General features: G+C 41.0%; 1 protein-coding gene across 2 annotated transcripts in view; it reads left to right on the top strand.

The window, feature by feature from the left end:
- LOC125431702 (cystathionine beta-synthase-like protein) overlaps positions 1-6,355 on the top strand; it is a 55,134-nt gene extending 48,779 nt beyond the window's left edge. For both annotated transcript variants that reach the window (XM_048494738.1, XM_048494737.1), the window contains 2 exons: positions 4,961-5,045; positions 6,062-6,355. In XM_048494738.1, coding sequence (XP_048350695.1) covers positions 4,961-5,045; positions 6,062-6,171 — 195 coding nt within the window. In that variant the 3' untranslated portion in view covers positions 6,172-6,355. The remainder of the gene's footprint in view (positions 1-4,960; positions 5,046-6,061) is intronic.
- Positions 6,356-19,256: the final 12,901 nt, after the last annotated feature.

The following is a 19,256-nucleotide window of genomic DNA, read 5'->3' as shown; positions in this document are numbered from 1 at the left end:
TTATTCCATTAGGATCCATCTGCCATGAGGAGGGTGCTACAATCTCTAGAATGCATTTCACTGATTGGTACTGGAGTTAACTCTGAGGTCCTCTCTGTAACAAAGTGGATTTGAGGCTTAATGGAAAAAGAGGAATTTTATGGAAAAAGTTCAACTTATACAGGGAGGTTATGGTATGGTATATTTAATTTATATACCTCCCTCCCCTTAGGTTGTCACCTACCCAAAAGCTAGAGATCTGGGGGAACAAGCAAGGAGAAATTAACACTTAATCAATTACACAAGAGCCCATTGAAGTCAAGCAGGTATAATCACCTATAGGCTCTAATTTGCTATTTCCATTTAAGACCACTAAATCATAATTCAATACAAAGTTAATTAATTGCTTGCCAGCAAAAATTATCTGGAATTTGAATGAATGTGGAAACACCTTTGAAGTTACTGTTTGTTTAGATTATTGAATAGAAAAAGAGAAAAATAATTCATGTGATGATACAACAGTGAATGATGAAATTCTGTTGATATGAGATAGATATATGATTACAATTGTATGTGATGAGCATTGTTTCTTAATATAGAAGAAATACCAAACCTAAATTGGCTGCCTAGTAGGTGACATGTTTAATGTGTTAGTGCTTATTTAGACGTTACCTACATCTTTGTTACCTTTAATCATATATGCATCTTAACTTTCTCCCAGAAATATTCTCACTCGTGGCTCATGAACTGCCCATTAAATGCAACAATAATTACACAATTAAATTAATGTGAGCAGCCACTTAGAAAATGAGAGAAACAGGAATGAAAGAGAAAGGAAAAGCAAGATTGACAGTTGATTTGGTAGAGTGTATGATATGCCAATAAAGGTGGTCTTGACTCGTAGTTCTTCTCATCATAGTTCCGTCATAGTTGCAAAGCTACCGTATATACCGGCGTATAAGACGACTGGGAGTATAAGACGACCCCCCCACTTTTCCAGTTAAAATTTCCAGAGTTTGGGATATATTCGCCATATAAGAGTACCCGGCGTATAAGACGACCCCAGACTTTACAGATGATTTCCCAGGGTTCAAAAGTAGTCTTATACGCCAGTATATACAGTAATGGGAATCCAGTCACTTCACACTGCCTTTATATTAATATACATCAGTCTTTACCCTATATTTTTAGTTCTTCTGGCTCCCAAGGGAAGCTTCAGAGTATTCTGACAATACCTGATGAAATCTCAGAAGCCTGGGCATGGGGGCTGAATAGGGGCTGAATAGGAAATCCCCCCCACAAACTTGCTGACCAATGTAAATTATATGAAATAAGATAAGCAAATTTGTTTCTTGTGCATTTTGCACAATTCACTTGAAGAGACCATTTGGGTTCTCCTAGCGCATAATTTTGATGTGTATTTTTATTTTTAAAGTATACAGTATGACAACACAGTGTATACAATTCAATTCCAAAGCCTTTATTGGCATTATAAACTACAGAGTTAGTAGAAAAGTAGAAAAGAGGCATTTATCTACTAACTGAGACATTAAAACATTAAAATGCATTAAAACATTAAATACATTAAATACATTAAAACAATGTTAAACGTTCACAACCACGCCTTGTAAACCGCACACATATAAATTAATTAACCATTACTACTATGTAGACAATGATTGCGCCTGACCAAATAGTGCCTCAAAAAACTTGCAACATTCTCACATACAAGATCACAGGACCCATTGAGTAGAAAGTTCATCACAGATGGTAACCTGACAGCGTTTGAGCTCTCTACCAATGGACAGATGTACATGGATGAGTATGGGCTAGAGTATATTGGACACTCCAATAGTACATGTTGAACTCTGTCTCAACAACGGCCATGTTACATTGACATAACCTGTTCTCATATGGAGTGTTATTATACCTGCCAAGAGTCATAGCGTTAGGTAGGAGCATTAAACGAGCCAAAGTGTACACTCCCCGCGTTGTTTGGGGTTGCACAGAATGTACAGATAGTTGGCACAGTAATCTGATCGGACAATTCCCAAGGCCTGTGGGGAGCAGCTTTTTCCCCCCTCCTGCAACATTCTCAGTTTCTCTCGTTCAACTAAAACAGATTTAATTTCATTATGAATTCTGATGGCAGACATAGTTTGGAACTGGTCAGCTGTTAAGCCCATGTTGTTAAGTTTCTTATCTATGTCAGCCAACCATTTCACAGATGTAGATTCTGATAAGAGTTGATGTATAAAACTATTGGGTCTGGGCTCAAAATGAATTTGGGTCCAGTAATTAAGTACTCTTGTCCATGCCATCAGTTCCATACTATTTTGTCCAGTTTCTCTGCATAGGGTGTCATATGGGACACACCTTGGTGACCCTAAAATTCTTCGCAAAAAGTATCCCTGTACTGACTCATAAGGTGATTTAATTTCGGGGAACCATATTGGGGCTCCATATAATAGTTGAGGGATTATCTTTGCATTGAAGATTTTCAGTGCAGCGGGGACAAATTGGTGTCCTTTAGAGTAGAAAAAAACCAGAATCGCTGCAGCATTCCTGCCCTAGTTTCCTTTGTTCTCTGCTTGTTTCGCTGTGAGGGACCCAAGATAGGTTGTAACTGAATAGGAGCCCTAGATATCTAAACTGACTTACTTGCTCTAGGACATGTGGTTGTTCACTTTCCAGCTACATTTACACCTAGATTTTGCAAAGATCATGACTTTGGACTTGTCATAGTTAAGCATCAGCTTATTTACATGACAGTATTCTGCACTGCAGTTTAGTAGGCTGTGCTTTAAGCCTACTTGGAGAATATGACAAAGAAGAACAAGCGTCAGTCTGCATAAAGCAGGGTTGGATATATGCAGCGTAGCCTAAAGCGTGTGAGGATGGCCATCAATTCTTAGTTAAGGTTGCAGGGAAGTCATTTGAGAAATAGGCAAAATAGACTGGGTGCCAGTGGGCAACCTTGTTTAACCCCTTTGTTAACCATAATTGATTCTGTTAACGTGCCATCTCTTGAAGTTCTTATTTGGCAAGTTGTATTCGTGTGGAACGCTTTAATTAGAGCTAAAAGTCTCTGTTCCATGTTTAGGGTTTTTAATTTATGCCATAAAAGTACACAGTGTATACACAGCCCTGGCCCTTGCACAGCTTCTTCTTTGGTTTCTGTCCCTTTTTCTATTTCCTTATTTCTTTGCCATGATAAATAATGTAGTCTGAGTACCTTCTTTTTACCCCTCTTGTTTATTGAATACCTAACATTTCTGTCAACCATCCATCCTCTTTAATTAAGAATGCTGCTGTACCAAGCAGAGGTGGTGAAACCACATTCCATAAGAAACTCTTATATTTGGCAATTGGCCTTAGACGCTCTACCATTGAAAGAGAAAGTCCTCAATTCTCTATTATTTGAACAAGAAAATAATTGGGTATACTTAAAGTTGATTCTTAAAGCACAGGGTTCAGTAAAGCAAAAAAAAAGACTATTATGGAAGGTAATATTGCTTCTAAATTAGAAAGTTGCTTTTGGTTTCTTTCTTTATGTTTAAAATTATCAAATACTGTTGAATCTCTTGGTATACATTGTAAATCAGAACCATAATGATCTCGGAGGATCAAAAGAGGGCAAAGGGATTCCTGCAACCACAAAGTGAAGCAACTGAATTAAACTCAGCAGCAAACTTTATTTCCTCTTTCTCTGGGCTTTTTTCAGCTTTGTAAATTATTAGTTTGGATTCAAAGCCACCCTTACCTCATAAAAGATGTCTCCCACGTAAAATGTTTAAAACAGTATAACATTTTCTTCTGCTACTTCCTTTCTTCAGTGGAAGAATTCCTTCCATGAACTGAAGGGTGCCTTTGGATCCAGCTCCATGGTGGCATTCGCTTCTGTATATACTAACATAAAGTCTAGGAAAAGATTTGGTATTTGGTATAGATTGGTATTTGGTATAGATTGGTATGCATGTGGTTTGTTTGGCAAAGTGTATTCCAAAGTGCATTAGTCAACACATATGAACATATGAAACTGCCTCATACCAAGTCAGACCATTGCTCCATCCCGCCCAGTGTTGTCAGTCTGACTGACAGTGGTGGTTCAGGTCTTGGGTAGAGAAAGGTCTTTCCTGATCTTGATCCCTGAGGTACTTTCACTGGGGGTGCCAGAAAGTGAAATGGGGAACTTCTGCATTTCAAGCACATTATCTGTACTGAACCATTGCCCTTCTGGTGGTTTCATTAATGAGCAGCAAGAATATCCCAAATCTACAAGAAAATGGGGGAAAATGTCTTTGATAAGAAGGTAAAACTAGCTGGTGGCAGCGGTGTTAATCTTCCAGTTCTTTTCTTAGGTTTTTCTGTAAACATAGGACATTTCTCAGGTTTGTAGAGAGGTCTGATTTGCCTCATAGATGGGGACATGTTAACAATTGGATATATTGCTACACTACAGATGGAGACGTATTTGAATATGGGCTTCAAAGGAAAATATTTTGGAGATCATATGTCTGCAGAAAAATAATTATTCCGAAAATAGAGATCTTTGCTTTTCTTTAATCTGCTGATGGAGTTTTATGTGGCTCTCCCCAGCCCCTTTATTTTTTCATGTGTATCTGTTCTTAAATACTTCCTTCCAGTTCCTATTGGCAAACCTGGAAAATAAGCTGTTATTAGATGACTGGACTTTTGAATTTGAAATTACTTTGTATCGAATTAAGAACACTTACATGCCATAATTTTTAAAATTACTCTATCTTGAACATCCCTTCTTTTTCATTTCACTTTTATTTAAAACAGCTGAATTTAACAGAAGCCTGCTACTCCAACCAATTCACTATCACAAACACTACTTTTTCAAAAGCCTTGTGGGAGAGGTGTCCTGTGGAGGAAGGATTACGAAGCTTGCCTGTGTAATACATTTATTATAAAGCCATGTGTTTGGTTTCTCGAGTTCAATACTTTTTCTTTGCAGATTCGTCTGCAAGACAACTTGGGGAAGCTGTCTCATATCTTGGAAATAGATCACTTTGCTCTGGTGGTACATGATCAAATTCAGTGTAAGTATGAGACCTTTTGAGTTTGTCCTTAACTGCTGTCTACCAAATCAGCTCATTTTCGTTACATTTCCTAGGAATTCAAGAACCATCACAGCTGCATGTAGCTTCTCCAGCTCAATATGTGTGGCTACAGTGGATTAGAAGGCAGAACAGTAATATATTGCAGTAACAAATATTTAATTAGCAGTGCAAAAAAATCTGTAAATACAGTTTCAGTTTGTAGATTCAGCCAGGGCATTGCTGAAAGCACATTCTGTCATTGTTAAAGTCCCTAGGGGTTTAAACCGTGTCCTTAGTGTAACCACAACATTGGCATTGATTCCAATTCAGCTATTGTTATTGGGTACTGGATGCTATCTTAGTTTGCGGCTTATCATTAGAAGAGGCAGACTGCATGCTGAATCCTACCTCCATTGCATTTTCTTTCTCCTTGCTGATTTTAGGGTGCATAGTTAATCTCTCATAAAATGTTTTCCTATTATACTTGCAGCCTAATCTCATGTTTGGTGTTTTAGCAGTTGTGGAGGGAGCAAAGGCTGAGCGGGCACTATTTAAAAAGCAAATAAGGGACATCCATGCCAGAGCCTCTTCCTTGATAAAATCATGCACAGTGTTGGGCTAACTATAAGGATAAAGGGCCGTGCTATTAGCCCTGATGATGTGGCAGAGTTTCCATTTCAATCTCCCTGCCTTTTCCCCCCCTTGCCCCCCCCCCTCTGTTGAGAACGACCATAGCTTAGTGCAGTGGCATCTCCAGAAAGGTTTACTTGGAATGCTCTTCTAGTCCTGCCAATAACAGAGCCAGCCAGTGCCAGAGCAAGGAAGCAAAGTGCATTCTCACCTTGTACCTTTTACTGATACTTTTGCTGACTCCATGGATAATTTTATTTATTTTTATTTTTATTTATTTTTTTCGATTTATTATACAATAATGCATGTGATTTTGAAGTGGTTATTTAAAATTTGAATATTCTGAGACAGAAAAGTCATGTCTATCCTATTCTTCCTTTCTCTAGATCACAGTGATGGCAAGTCCAGTAAAAGGCAAATGGTGTTTGGTGTTGTTACAGCAATTGATTTGCTTAACTTCGTTACTGCCCGGGAACGGCAAAGAAAGGCGATTTAAATTCAAGAAGCACTTTGGCAGCTATCTCATTGGATTTTAGTATTTTTATAAGTCTCTTTTTTCCCCTCTCCAATCTCAAAATTTCTGTTTTTGTCTAAAACTAGACTGAAAGCTGTTACCTGAATATTTGTCATAACTAAGACTTCGTAAGAATTTAATGAACACGTTGAATGTAAGGCTCCAATATCTGGTAATTCTTGGATCTGTTGATAGTTGGTGAGGGTTCACATTCCTCATTAGAATAGGCTTCATTTGGCTGAACATGTTGGAGATCTAGATCCCAGAAATATACTGTAATCATACCACTGAGATCTAGGATGGTGCATGGGGTCCTCTCAAGAGATTCTGTTCCTATGTTCATAAATGCAACCCATGTTGCAGCTGGTCCTCCCAGGTATCACTTCTTTGGTATTACACGCACTGGAGGCACAGATGCAATCTTTGATGTTTTATTCCTAGTCCAGTTTGACAGATGTCAGGTTTACTGATTGTCTTCTGTACTGCAGACAGGTGACATACAACCAAATCTAAACATGACCTTCCACTATATGTAGGAGAACCTGTATTTGAACTTACTCAGATGCCAATGGGGAAAGTAGCAGAGTTATTTTGCCTGGGCAATATTTAGAGCACTATGCAAACGTGCTTTTTTTCCCTGTAACTGCTCCTGCCTCCAGGGCCAACATAGGATCTATGCTCCCAGAAGATGTGCCACCCATCAAGTCTGGAATAAATCTAAGCAAGTTATTTCTAAGTTATTTCTAGCTACAAAGTAACAAAATATCAGTGACCTCTCTGTCACCCGCCTCCCCGGCTGCCAATTATCATTTCTTACTAGATACTTGATATCATCTTTATGCCATCTTAAATGTCCGACATGTGACCTGGAGGAGGGAAAACATTCAGCTTTACTAATATAGAGCAAAAGCAGAAAGGGGAAAACATTTTCACTTTAAAAATGTGTTTTATCAACTATCTTAAACAATAATCTGCTAAGGAATGGAACGTCCCGACGATGAACCTGCAGCCAGTGAGTGGACCAGAGTCACGAAGTGTATCCTGCCCATACATTGGATTCAAGTTCACCTTTTCCCATTCCATCTCTTAGCAGTCCTAATCTTGGGTGCTGGACTCAGCTTGCTGCCTCCCCTCCAGAGGTGGGATTCAGCAGGTTCTCGCAGTTTCCCGAGAGTAGGTTACTAATTATTTGTGTGTGCCGAGAGGGGGTTACTAATTGGTGATTTTGCCATGTGATTTTTGCCTTAGTTATGCCACTCCTCTCAGCAGTAGCGCGCAGAACTTGAAGCAGCCTAGCAGGAGGTGCACCGGCGTGCGTGGCAGCCTGCGCCTGCGTGCATTTGTTTCCCACCCAAGGACTGGCGCAGCGGCTGCGTCCTTGCCACAGCCCCGCCCAGGAATGCTCCACCCCCGGAATGCCTGGCCACACCCCCGTCGTGCCCTGCCACGCCCCATTGGCGCTACACCACAGATTGAATCCCACAGTTTGAACCTGTTACTAAAATTTTTGGATCCCACCACTGCTCCCCTCCCTGGCCTCAACTGGGCCATGGTGGCAAGTAACTACCCCATTGAAGAATCTCCCCCCTCCTCCCCAACACCCACCTCCCCCCATCCCCAGAAGTTGTTTTGCTGGCCTGACAAAGCCCTCCCACCTCCCCCCACACACTCCAACCATCCCAATTCAGCTCTCCCCGCACCCTAAGCCACACCTTCCAACTTTCCCCACACCCAAGCCTCACCTTCTAATCCTCCTTCTACTTCAAGCCTCACTTTGCTATCTCCCCCTATTCCAAGCCACGTTTTCCAACCCTCCCCCAACCCTAGCCAAACCTTTCCACCTCCCCTGCCCCAGTAATCCTTTTCCAACCGTCCCCAACCCAATACTGACATTCCAACCCTTCCTCACCCCAATACTCGCCTTCTAACCCTCCCCCACCGCAATATTTGCCTTCCAACCCACCCCTAGCCACACCTTCCAACCCTCCCCACCTAAGCCTTACATTTCAATCCTGCCCAACCAGAATCCTCACCATTTCTACTTTCTGCTACGTGAAACCACTCTGTTCCATCCTCCCCCACCCCAAGCCTCACCTTGCTGCCCTCCCTCCCCAACCCAAGCCACTCCTCTTCACCCTCCCCTTCCCACCAGCCACAAGCCACAACTGTCCAACGTCCAAGCCACAGACCCACAAAGGCTTTACATCATGCCGGGAGCAGGAGTGTGGAGGGGGACTGTTACAATACCAGTAAAGCCCACTGCTGGGGGAGATACTTCCTCTTCCACTCTTTGCTGGGGCCCATTGCATCTCCCCCGTAATGGGCTTTGCTGCTAGTACTAGTATAAGGATTATTTGTTTGACATAGCTTTGCATTCTGAATAATTTTCTGCACTTTGCTTGTAAGGAAACTGAATCATTAGAAACACACAATGACCTTGTAAATTCTCCATAATGTTGCATTATTCATTTTGCCAGACATAATGTCAAGCATCTGGACTTCTATTAATTTCGTTTTAGCTAATGTGCTTATCAAAACATGGAATGCCATATATATTCCCATATTTGCATTTCTCTGAAGATCAGAAATTTACCAAATATAAACTCATGTCTCAAAACCAAAGATGATATGCTGATCCTTCAAGTGTGTGCTTTTATACTGTTTATTGTCCAGTTTTATGTATGCTGCTCTTGCATTTCTCAGTACTTTGCACAAAAGTCAGGTGAAATGTTACACTGTGGAGTTTTTTTTAATGTCAAACCCTCATGAATGGGGATATACTGGAAATACACTTTTCTTTTTATTGAGTGAAGTTTAATTTATCAGTGCAATTGATAATTTTCCTCTTGCAATTTCCTCTAATGTTTGTTGAAGGATTTGAACACATTTCTGACTATAATTTATCTGGTCATTGCAATGCTTATGTGCCATGCCAGAAAGCTACTCTAGCCATAATCCAGTACACGGTTAAGTATGCTTATGCCCATTAATTTCATACAGGAAAATCTTATTTGTACATAAAGCTTACCACTAGGTGCCACCTTCATTTAATGGTTGCAGTGCTGTCTTGTTTGCTGCAGACACCATCCTTAGCCACTGCACATTTTGTTCAGCATTAAACATTTTGCTCATTTATAATGATCCTTTCAGTTTCTAGGACTATAAAAGGGAATTTTAAAAATGTTTTTTCCTGCCATATTTGTCCAAAATATAGAGCTAAATAAGAGCTAAATAAACATGTTTATTTCTGACTGAGTGTGCTTGCTTATACTAGAAGTAGTTTTACTTAGAACCAAATGGGCCATTTCAGGAGTGGTGGTGCTATTATACCCTCACAAACATTAACATATGTTCAGATTAACATGGGGCATTAGCTTGCATGTTTGCCCTGGGAGCAGAAAACAGAGATATTGTACCCAACCAAGTGGCTGTAAAAAGTGTGATCAGTAGAAGGGGATGACAGAGATTAGATATACAGGTTCAAAAAGAATTATAGACTATAAGAGAATTTGGTACAATATTAAGGGAGGGAAAAACTTATCCTTAAAAAAGACTAAATCAAAAACATCGACAAAAAGCAATATCGCAATGCCAAACAAATCAACATGACCTATGCCAAGCTGGAGCAAGAGGAACTTACTAATGGTTTAAAGGTAAGGGAAATGGGGAACTGGACAGAGAAGTGGGTCAATTGGAGCAGAAGTTCCCAGTCCTCTGAGTGAAGCTCTTAGTGTAGTGCAGTGTGAGTTGGAAAATGGGAGAAAGGTTAAGATGGGGAGCAAAGATATACCTGTAAAATGGAAGATGGGATCCATTTTTTTCTCATGATCTCACAAGCATTTATAGATTGAATTGATAGAGTAAAAAGTTGTCTGCCCTCTTTCACCTAACTGCATGTATGTGAAACAACAAGGCTAGATTGAGCACAGCATGTTCTGTCCTCTACTTGCTCTTGAGATAAGTAGAGGACTTCACCCTACAACAATCTTTTCATAATACGAATTCCTTTAGAAATTAGTTCCATGTCTTTACCTTTCCATTACTGGCTAGTAAGGAAGACAGCATTTGAAAAGATTACATCATGTTTCCTAAAATTTCAGGTGACTTCCAGTTCAAGTTGTAGTTAACATAGGCTCATTCCGCACATGCAGAATAATGCACTTTCAAACTGCTTTCAGTGCTCTTTAAAGCTGTGCGGAATGGCAAAATCCACTTGCAAACAGTTGTGAAAGTGGTTTGCGTGTGTGGAAGGGGCCATAGAAAAAGAAATTTGAAATTGATTACCAATTTGCCAAACATTTTAAAATCCCTATTTGATATCAGCAACTTATCCCAAAAAGCACAGCCGGGGCATAAAGTACAGACACAGCTTCCAGACTCAGGTGAAAAACTAGACATTTATCCTCAACGCCTGAAGGCATTTTCACAAGCAGTGCTGAGAAACCTTTTCTGGGTTGCAAATGCTAATATGAGATATAAGAAGGAAAGAAATGCTTTCATATCTAATGCAGAGTTTGCTTGATATAGTTCAACATTTAAACAATAACTTTCAGAAGCACAAAACATATTTTTTTACTTGAAACATTTCTATCCTGAATTTGAGTGACCCACAAGGCTCCATCTTGTTCCCTATGCTCTTTAACATCAACATAAAACTGCTGGGCTGAGGCCATCTGGAGAAGATTAGCACTAGGTTGTCACCAGTATGTGACACTCTGCTCTACTTTACACTTGGGAACTCTGAACCAGTGCCTAGAGGCAGTTTTTGAATGGATGGGGTCTGATAAATTGAAGTTTAATCCTGACAAAGTGTGTTACGGGTGAGCAGACAGTCTGACCTGGTATTTAAGCTGTTACCTGTTCTTGAAGGAACAGGTCCATCGCCTAGGGATGCTCTTGGATCCAGGTCTACTGCTGTGTCAGAAGGTGGCAGGTGTGGACAGGGGAGCCTTTTAGTAGTTTTGACTGGTCAGCTTGCACCCTTTCCTGAGAAAATATGTGGCCATTGGGGTGCATGCCCTGAATACATCAAGATGATGTGCCCTGTGTGGGCTGCCCTTGAGAAGCATTTGGAGGCTTCAACTGGTGCAGAAGATGTTGACTGGAGTGAACTGCAGGGATGATAATACTCCATTTGTGGTGCTGTGGTGACCTTTAAAGCCCTATATGGTTAGGACCAAGGACCACCTACTTCTTTATGAGCCTACCCTATCACTGTAATCATCTTCTGAGGGTCTGTTTTGGGTGCTCCTATCTTTTGAGAGTAGGTAGATGGCAACCCGTGAAAGGGTCTTCTTGGTCATATCACCAAAACTCCAGAACGCTCTCCCCAGGGAGACTTATCTGTCCCTTCTGTTGCCATTTTCCACCAATAGGAAAGGCTGTTTGTTCGTTTGGCACTCCCTCAATTTTTCCTTTCAGCCCAATGTTTTGAATTGTTCTTATGTTTTTATGTATATTTTAGCTCTTGTTTTAATGATGCTTTTTGTTGATTATAATGTTTTTAAAAGATGTTTTATTGTGTACCTTTTTAATTTGTTAGTCGCCTTTGTGATCCTTGAGCGAGCAGAAAGATGGGGCAAAAATTGTAAAATAAAAATAACAATTTATGGATGTGACTAGGGTTGTATGGAAGATGAAGCTGTTTCAGTTTGAATGGAAATGACTTGGTCTAGATCAGCCACTCACTGGTAAGACCAGCACTTCTTTTACATATGGTTGCATACCAGATGGTGGCTGCAGATCTGCTATTACAACTGATTTTAAGGCAACAGAGATCAATTCACCTGGAGAAAATAGTTGCTTTGGACTCTATGGCATTAAACCTCATTGAATTCCTTCCCTTGAACAAACCCTGCCCTCCTCAGGCTCCCCCTGCCCTAAAAATCTCCAGCTATTTTCCAACCCATAGCTGGTAACCCTAATGAATACATGTACATACAATGGAATGCAAAGTGTACATAAAGTCCTTCCTTATACTAAGTCTGATCTTTGATCCTCTTAACATGTGTTTGTGTTCTTAGCAGTATGCTACTCTCCAAAGTTCCAGGCAAACAGATGTTTCCCAGACCTATTATGTGAGATTTCTTCGCTGAAGATATCAAGGATTCAATTAATGACTTTCTATGTACAAAATATGTAGTCTCCACTTAAACAATGGCAGATCATAGAATGACGTGCAGTCATTTCTGTGTCTATATTTCACTCAACCAATGAAAAACCTATGGTCTGGATCCACCTTTAAATGGCATGCTTTCTTTGTGTTACCAGGAATTGGATCTCCTGATTCATTAATGCTGTAGATTGGCGTACAAAAGGGATGTGAAGATTTAATCTCTATACTGGGGAAGAGAGGATTGAGTGGGCCCATTTTCTCAGAAGAAGGTAAAGTGTTAAACACTTAAACATCTGTGGCCTGTGATAATAGCAATAGCCTGTGATAATCAACAGCAATGAAAAAGTGTAGTTAGAAATAGTGGGGGAAAGTTTACGTTAATAGAACATTAATTTACAGTATGTAGAATTTGTACTTGTAGAAGATATGACCCCCCTCTCGCACACGTACACATACATTTAGGTTCACAATTCAAGATGAATTGGTTTTACACAGTGATGTAGCTTATCAATGTGTTTAAGCCCAGAGAGTGTACTTAAACCCAGGGACACTATCTGCACTTTATTGAACTATACCTTGGAGTTTCAGCCTTGCTCAAACATAAATATAATGGTTTCTACAGCAACCTAGGCAAAGTGGGTGATCACCTATATATCTTCTGGAGTGCCTTTCCCAATACACACCCCAAAGAACATTACCTTCCGCAAATAACTTTCTTTTATTTATTTATTTATATTTTAAATTTCTAGACCGCTCTCCCCCGAAAGGCTCAGGGCTGTGATAGTCCCTGGCCCAAAAAATGTCTGGCTGACCTTTATAGCCAGAGCCATTTCAGCTCTGGCCTTGGACTAGTGAAACACTCCCTCAAATGTGACCTGGGTTCTGTGGTGATACCCAAATTGGTTGGGTCTACCTTTTGTAAGTGTGTGTGTGAGAGTGGGAGGGGGGAATGAGCTAGAGGCAGACCTGGCTATGCAAGAGGTGAATAGGAGATCTTTGTCTGTGCATACGGAGATCCATTCTCAAAGAGAATCACTCAAAAGTAGGGTTGAATTAAAATCATAGAGTTGAAAGGGACCATAGACCGTTTAGCCCAATCCCTTCCTCTATGCAGGATCAGCCTAGACTAGAGCATCCCAGACTAGTGTTTGTCCACCCCTGCTTGAAGACTGCCAGTGAAGGGGAGCTCACCACCTCCCTAGGTAGCTGATTCAATTGTTGCATATCTCTTACTGTAAAAGATTGTTTCCTAGTATCCAGCCGGAACCTTTCTGCCCATAATCTAAACCCAGAAGTATACACAATACTCCAGGTGAGGCCTGAGGTGAGGCCTAATGAAGTGTACAGTGGGACTATGACATCTTTACATTTGGATGTTATGCCTCTGTTGATACACCCAAGATTGCGTTAACCTTATTTGTCACTGCATCACACTGGCAGCTCATATTTAACCTACTGTCCACCCTTTCCTCAAGATCTTGTTCACACACACTGCTACTCAGTAGTGTATCTCCTATCTAGTATGTGTTTTCCTCATTTTTGTTACCCAAATGTAGGACTCAGCACTCATTCTTGTTGAATTGCATCCTGTTCACCTCTGCCTATTTTTCCAGTGTGCTCAGATCCCATTGAATTCTATCTGTATATTCTGTTATGTTCTCCTCCCAATTTGGTATCATCTGCAAATTTAATAAGTAGTCTTTCCACACCTCATCTAGATCATTTATAAAAATATTGAAAAGTACAGATGCCTATTGGACATCTCCCTCCATTCAGTTGAAATGGCATTGACAACTACTCTTTGAGTGCGGTTCTCCAACCAGCTCCCTATCCACCCAACTATCCTAGAGTCCAGTTCATGGTCCTCTAGTTTACTCATCAGGACATCATGAAGAACCCTGTCAAAGGCTTTATTGAAATCTAGGTAAAAGAGGTTACAGTTTTATTAAAAGATCAAAATAATGAAAACACATGCAAGTACACAGATTCAAGAGGTCTAAGAAATAAAGGAAGCAGTGATAGCAGGAATAGGAATTGGGAGGGTGATATTTGTCATTTTGGAAGTGAAGAGATCCAAGGAGACAGCGAGAGAAATGGCCAGCTTTTTTCACAGAGGCTGATATTGGATGCAAGGAGGAAGTGTGAAGAACTATGGATTTTAGGGCTCCAGTTATAAGAAAAATTGAGCCCCTGGCTACAATAAGTGGGGCAAGTTCCTGAGGCAATGCAAAGTTGTGTCCCAGGCATGGACAATGCTGTTGGAAATTGCTTGATGAGATTAGACCTGGGAGAGCCCAGGACTTGAGTCTGGGACTGTGCTGATGAAATTAAAACAAAAAAAAACCCCAGGAAGCATGACCACCTTTAATAGTTGGACAGGCGGTTTCCAGGATTAAGTTAATGTTAGGGAAAAGAGTGTAGGGCAGAACAGGTGTTTCACTGATGAGATTAGTGTGTGGACATTTGCAAGTTCATTATTGGATCGGAGTCAGGTTGTTTGCTCAAGGCTAGGCTGTGAGTGGCTATGCCCTTAGGAGGGGCATTGTCTGAAGCACTGCTTTCATAATTCAGGAGGAGGAAGAATGCTATTGTCAGGCAGACCCTCTTCATATAAAATCCTTCCTTAATATCTGAATCAAGACTGGCATCTATCTTACCCTTTCTCTGCTCCATGAGGTCAGGCTGTTCATGATATCAAGGTATTATGTGTAGGCACTATAGCTGATTCCAGCATCGTCCTCCCTCCCCCATTTGATTATAGGTCTGCCTGTTTCAGTTCCACAGGCCCTGTAAGACAGAGCTGTTCCGTAAGGCCCATAGTTGAGGGCAGCACCACATCCCAACTTAACTGGCCTCCCCCATCCCTTTCCCTGCCCCATCCCCTTCCTCTCCCTCCCTCTATTTTGGGTGCTGCTTATTTCATTTATTTTCTGTTCTTCCCTAACCTCTATTAGTTAGGGTGCAGAGATATTGATACGTTATGGTTGAATTATTTTTATAAGATATTGATTTATTATTGTAAGATATGATTATTGTGTTTCACCTTGAGCTCATTGACAGGGAAAGGTGGCCTGCAAATCAATCAAACAAACAAATAAATGAAATTCCTGGAATGGAAAAGTTTCATTTTATATGTGCAAAAAGTTCACCTGAAGTCAATAATCTTTGGTTCAAGTTTAGAATAAAAGACAAAGAGGCAATCTGATCCCACCTTCCATTTGTCAGACAGTCTTATAAAGAGTAAAAAGTAGTTAATGACACTTTTGTATGCAGCAGAGTAAATAGAGTCGCTGGGTATATCATTGGTGTGATGGGCAACCTCACCTTTTCAGTTCACTGAGACAGGGAAACTACTCCCTGACCTATGTTGTCAGATTTTTCTTGCCTTTTCCCCTGAGGACTGAGGTGCTTGAGAAATGGTACCCTGTTTTCCCTAAAATAAGACCTACCCCAAAAATAAGCCCTAGCATGATTTTTCAAGATTTTTGGAGGATGCTTGAAATATAAGCCCTACTCCAAAAACAAGCCCTAATTACAGATTCCCTGGCGCAGCTGATCTGGTCATGAGGGGGGTCAAAATCATGGGAAAAATTAAGACATCCCCTGAAAATATGCCCTAATCCATCTTTTGGAGTAAAAATATAAGACCTGTCTTATTTTCGGGGAAACACGGTAGTATATAGTGAAACTGAAATACTTTCTTTCAGTCCTGTTACTGACCCAGATGGTGAAGGATGACTGTTATTATAACCTTTCTAGGTAAGCACACAAAATAATAGTGAGTCAGATTTTAAACAGAATCAAAGTTTATTGAATAGGGAAGAAACGGGAATGGAGATAGATAACTTGGAGGGACAGAAAAGATAAGGCAGAAGAAACTGAGGCTGTTTCCGCATGGGCAGAATACAGTGCCCCAGGGACGGCAAAAATGCCATCCTTGGGGAGGCGTCCACCCAAGCGGCGCGGAAACACCACTTTTGAACCTCACTCCATGAGTGAGGTTTTTCAAAAGTGGCACCTTCCAGCTGCTGCCGTGCGAATGGCAGCGGCTAGAAGGCGGAGTTTCCCTTACCTTCTCCTACTGGCTTCCGTCGTGTTGTGGAGGCCAGGGGACACGTCCCCTGGCCTCCGTCTCCAGAGCCGTCGCTCTGGCCAGGGGTGTGTGTCCTCTGGCCTCTACAATGCAACAGAAGCCAGCAGGAGCAGGTAAGCCGGTTGCAGAAGGTGCAGCCTGTGCGAAGGCTGCGCCTTCACCTGCGCTGCTACCAGGACCGTCTGTGTGAACAGTCCCAGGTGGGTGCATCGGCATAAATTATGCTGATGCACCCCCGCTCGCTGGCTGTGTGGAAACAGCCAAGGTTACAAAAGAGCTTTGGCCGAAAAATTCAGTATTTGGCTTAGGCACTGGTTTAATAAGTTTGTTCAGTTTCCCAGTTAGATGTTATATTGCTGTTTCATAGATGGTACAGATACTTATGACATTCTAGCTAATGCATTAGACACTCGTGGTCTAACTCAGGCTGTTAGAAAATTCTAGAACATAAATCACACTTTCTGAAGGAAAATAAAACAAACCCCCATATACTCCATGGCCCCAGGAATTATCCTTTCCTCTATTTGGAAGATATATTCCTCCCTGGCTACATATGTGGCCACTACAGCTTGGGCCCCTCAATAACCCTCTACCAGTTCACTCAGTCTGAGTATTACTTTGATTTCACACGCAGCATACCAGCTGTCACACAGAAGAGCAAGCCAGTTTTTCATACACTTACTGCAACTACTCTCCTCAGAGATTGTTTTAAAGTACATTTAAGGCAGATAGCTCTTAACTCCAGGAACTCCAAAATCTACAAGTCCCTCAGACAGTTCTTCACAGGGAGATATTCTCCTTCCACTGTGCATCATTAGGGTTTTTAGGCAATCAGAGTACACAGGATGCCACAAGCAATCAGGAGGCTTTTCCTGTTTCTGAGGTCTCCTATGCCTCACTCAGATTGCAAACAATAATGCCTCTGACAGACCTGCAGTGTTAAATTAACTGTTCCTCTTCAGTATCACAATGGGTAAGAACCTGCTGCTGCTATCTCTCTCGAAAGAAAAATATTCTTCGAAGTATGGGACTGTATAAGGGCAAGTGATATGGAACAGTAATGAGCACAGTTTCATTTAAACTTATATGCTGTTGGCTGTCAGGCATTCTTCAGAAAATCTCACTAAACAGTGCCATTTAACAGTTTAAGGCATACATATGTAAATTGTCCCATTTAATTTATTTTAAAGAATTGCACTTCATTTTCTGCTTTCAGATTATGTCAATTATGTGCCTCATTTAAGTTTTTAATTAGGGTTGTTTCCTTAGCTCCTGTGCTTTCAAGAGCTGTGAAGCAGGTAAAAATGCAGCAGGCAAAGCTTTCCAGCGCTATAACAACTCTGGGCTGAAAATCCTTTAACTCTGGAATTTATGCCTACTATTCTGCTCTTAAAAACACAAGAACCCTGCCAGAACCAGGTGGCTGCCATACTGCTATTGCAGAAATAAAAATCTCCATCCATGCTCTTCATGGAACAGCAGTGACAAAGCAATAATTATCTGTTCAATTCACATTCTCTCATTTCTTCCTCCACAGCTAACAATCCTGCAGTAAGTAATTTACAACATCAGCTTGGGGTGTAACAGTAAGATAAGAGTCATATAACTTTATAGCACCATTTTTACTGTTATATTATCATGAGATTGATGTAAGCTGCTTCTGTGGACAGAGAAAATCTGATGGGTGTTGCATCACACAAACACTAGGCCCTAGAAAGTCTACGCATACATTTTTCTATGAAGCTTAAAAAAGTCACAAAAAAGGAAAATCTAATACAAACTTATCAGACTGAGGGACTTCCCCTTACAGCGAATTATATTTAGAATTGCCCACATTCATCCATCATCTGCAGCTGTTCCTTTAAGAACATCCTTATTTGTTGGCATTACCAAGCACTAGTGCTTATTCCAACCTATTAAAACAACTCACCTTTTAATTTCTGTAGGTCAATTAGCAGTTGAGGAAAAGTCTGCCCCATTTATTCTTGTGGTGTGTGAGTAGCCCTGAGTAGACTCAAGCATAGGGCTGCTCTGTTGAGAAATATCAAGAGATTTTGGAGGTAGAACCTGGCAAGGGTGGAACTGGGGTTTGGGAAAGTCCTTAGCATGGTATAATGCCATAGAATGCAATTCACAATACTAAAACACCAAAACAGGGGACATGTTTGCCAGCCCACCAGACAAAGCACCAAACCAAAACCCAGACATAGTAACACAATTCCACCTTTCTCCGCAGAGAATCAATTCCCATCCCAAGAAAAATCCTATAAACAAATGTGGGGAAACTCACAGGCCCACTCAGGCCACAGCAACACCATCACACAACCATCAAAACAACAAAAGGCAAGCAATTACCATAAAACCAACGGGACGGATGCGTTGAGGAGATCAACTATGAATACCTAAAAATTCTCCCCCAAACCTGGAAACAAGCCAGCTGCCAAACACTTTAAAAATGAACAAATGGTAAAGCTGCTTTAACCATTAAATATCAGCAACAACAGCAGCACACAGGAAGAATTTAACATCAAGAAGATCCAAACAGGCCATAATATTTTTGCCCAGAGTGTTACATTGTGCAGAAACCTAATTTGCCACTAGAAGTTTTCTTCCCATTTCCCCTCCTCTCTGCAAAAGGTCCTAACACTGTAAGAAGCTCAGCTCCCTGCAAAAATGCATGACAGCCACTGGCTAACAGAGAATCTCCAGCAAGCTCTCCCATTTACCAGTAAGAATGCCTCCTTGTTGCCATGGCAACCACACACAGGGCATGAAGAGTACAGGGGACAATCCAGCTATGACTTTCAGCAATGTAGGAGGAAGGGGGCTTTAACCAGTCTTCTAAAGCCCACTAGTAAG

The sequence above is a fragment of the Sphaerodactylus townsendi genome, linkage group LG04 (assembly GCF_021028975.2).
Source record: "Sphaerodactylus townsendi isolate TG3544 linkage group LG04, MPM_Stown_v2.3, whole genome shotgun sequence".
NCBI lineage: Eukaryota > Metazoa > Chordata > Lepidosauria > Squamata > Sphaerodactylidae > Sphaerodactylus > Sphaerodactylus townsendi.
This window is presented reverse-complemented; position numbering and strand designations above follow the sequence as displayed.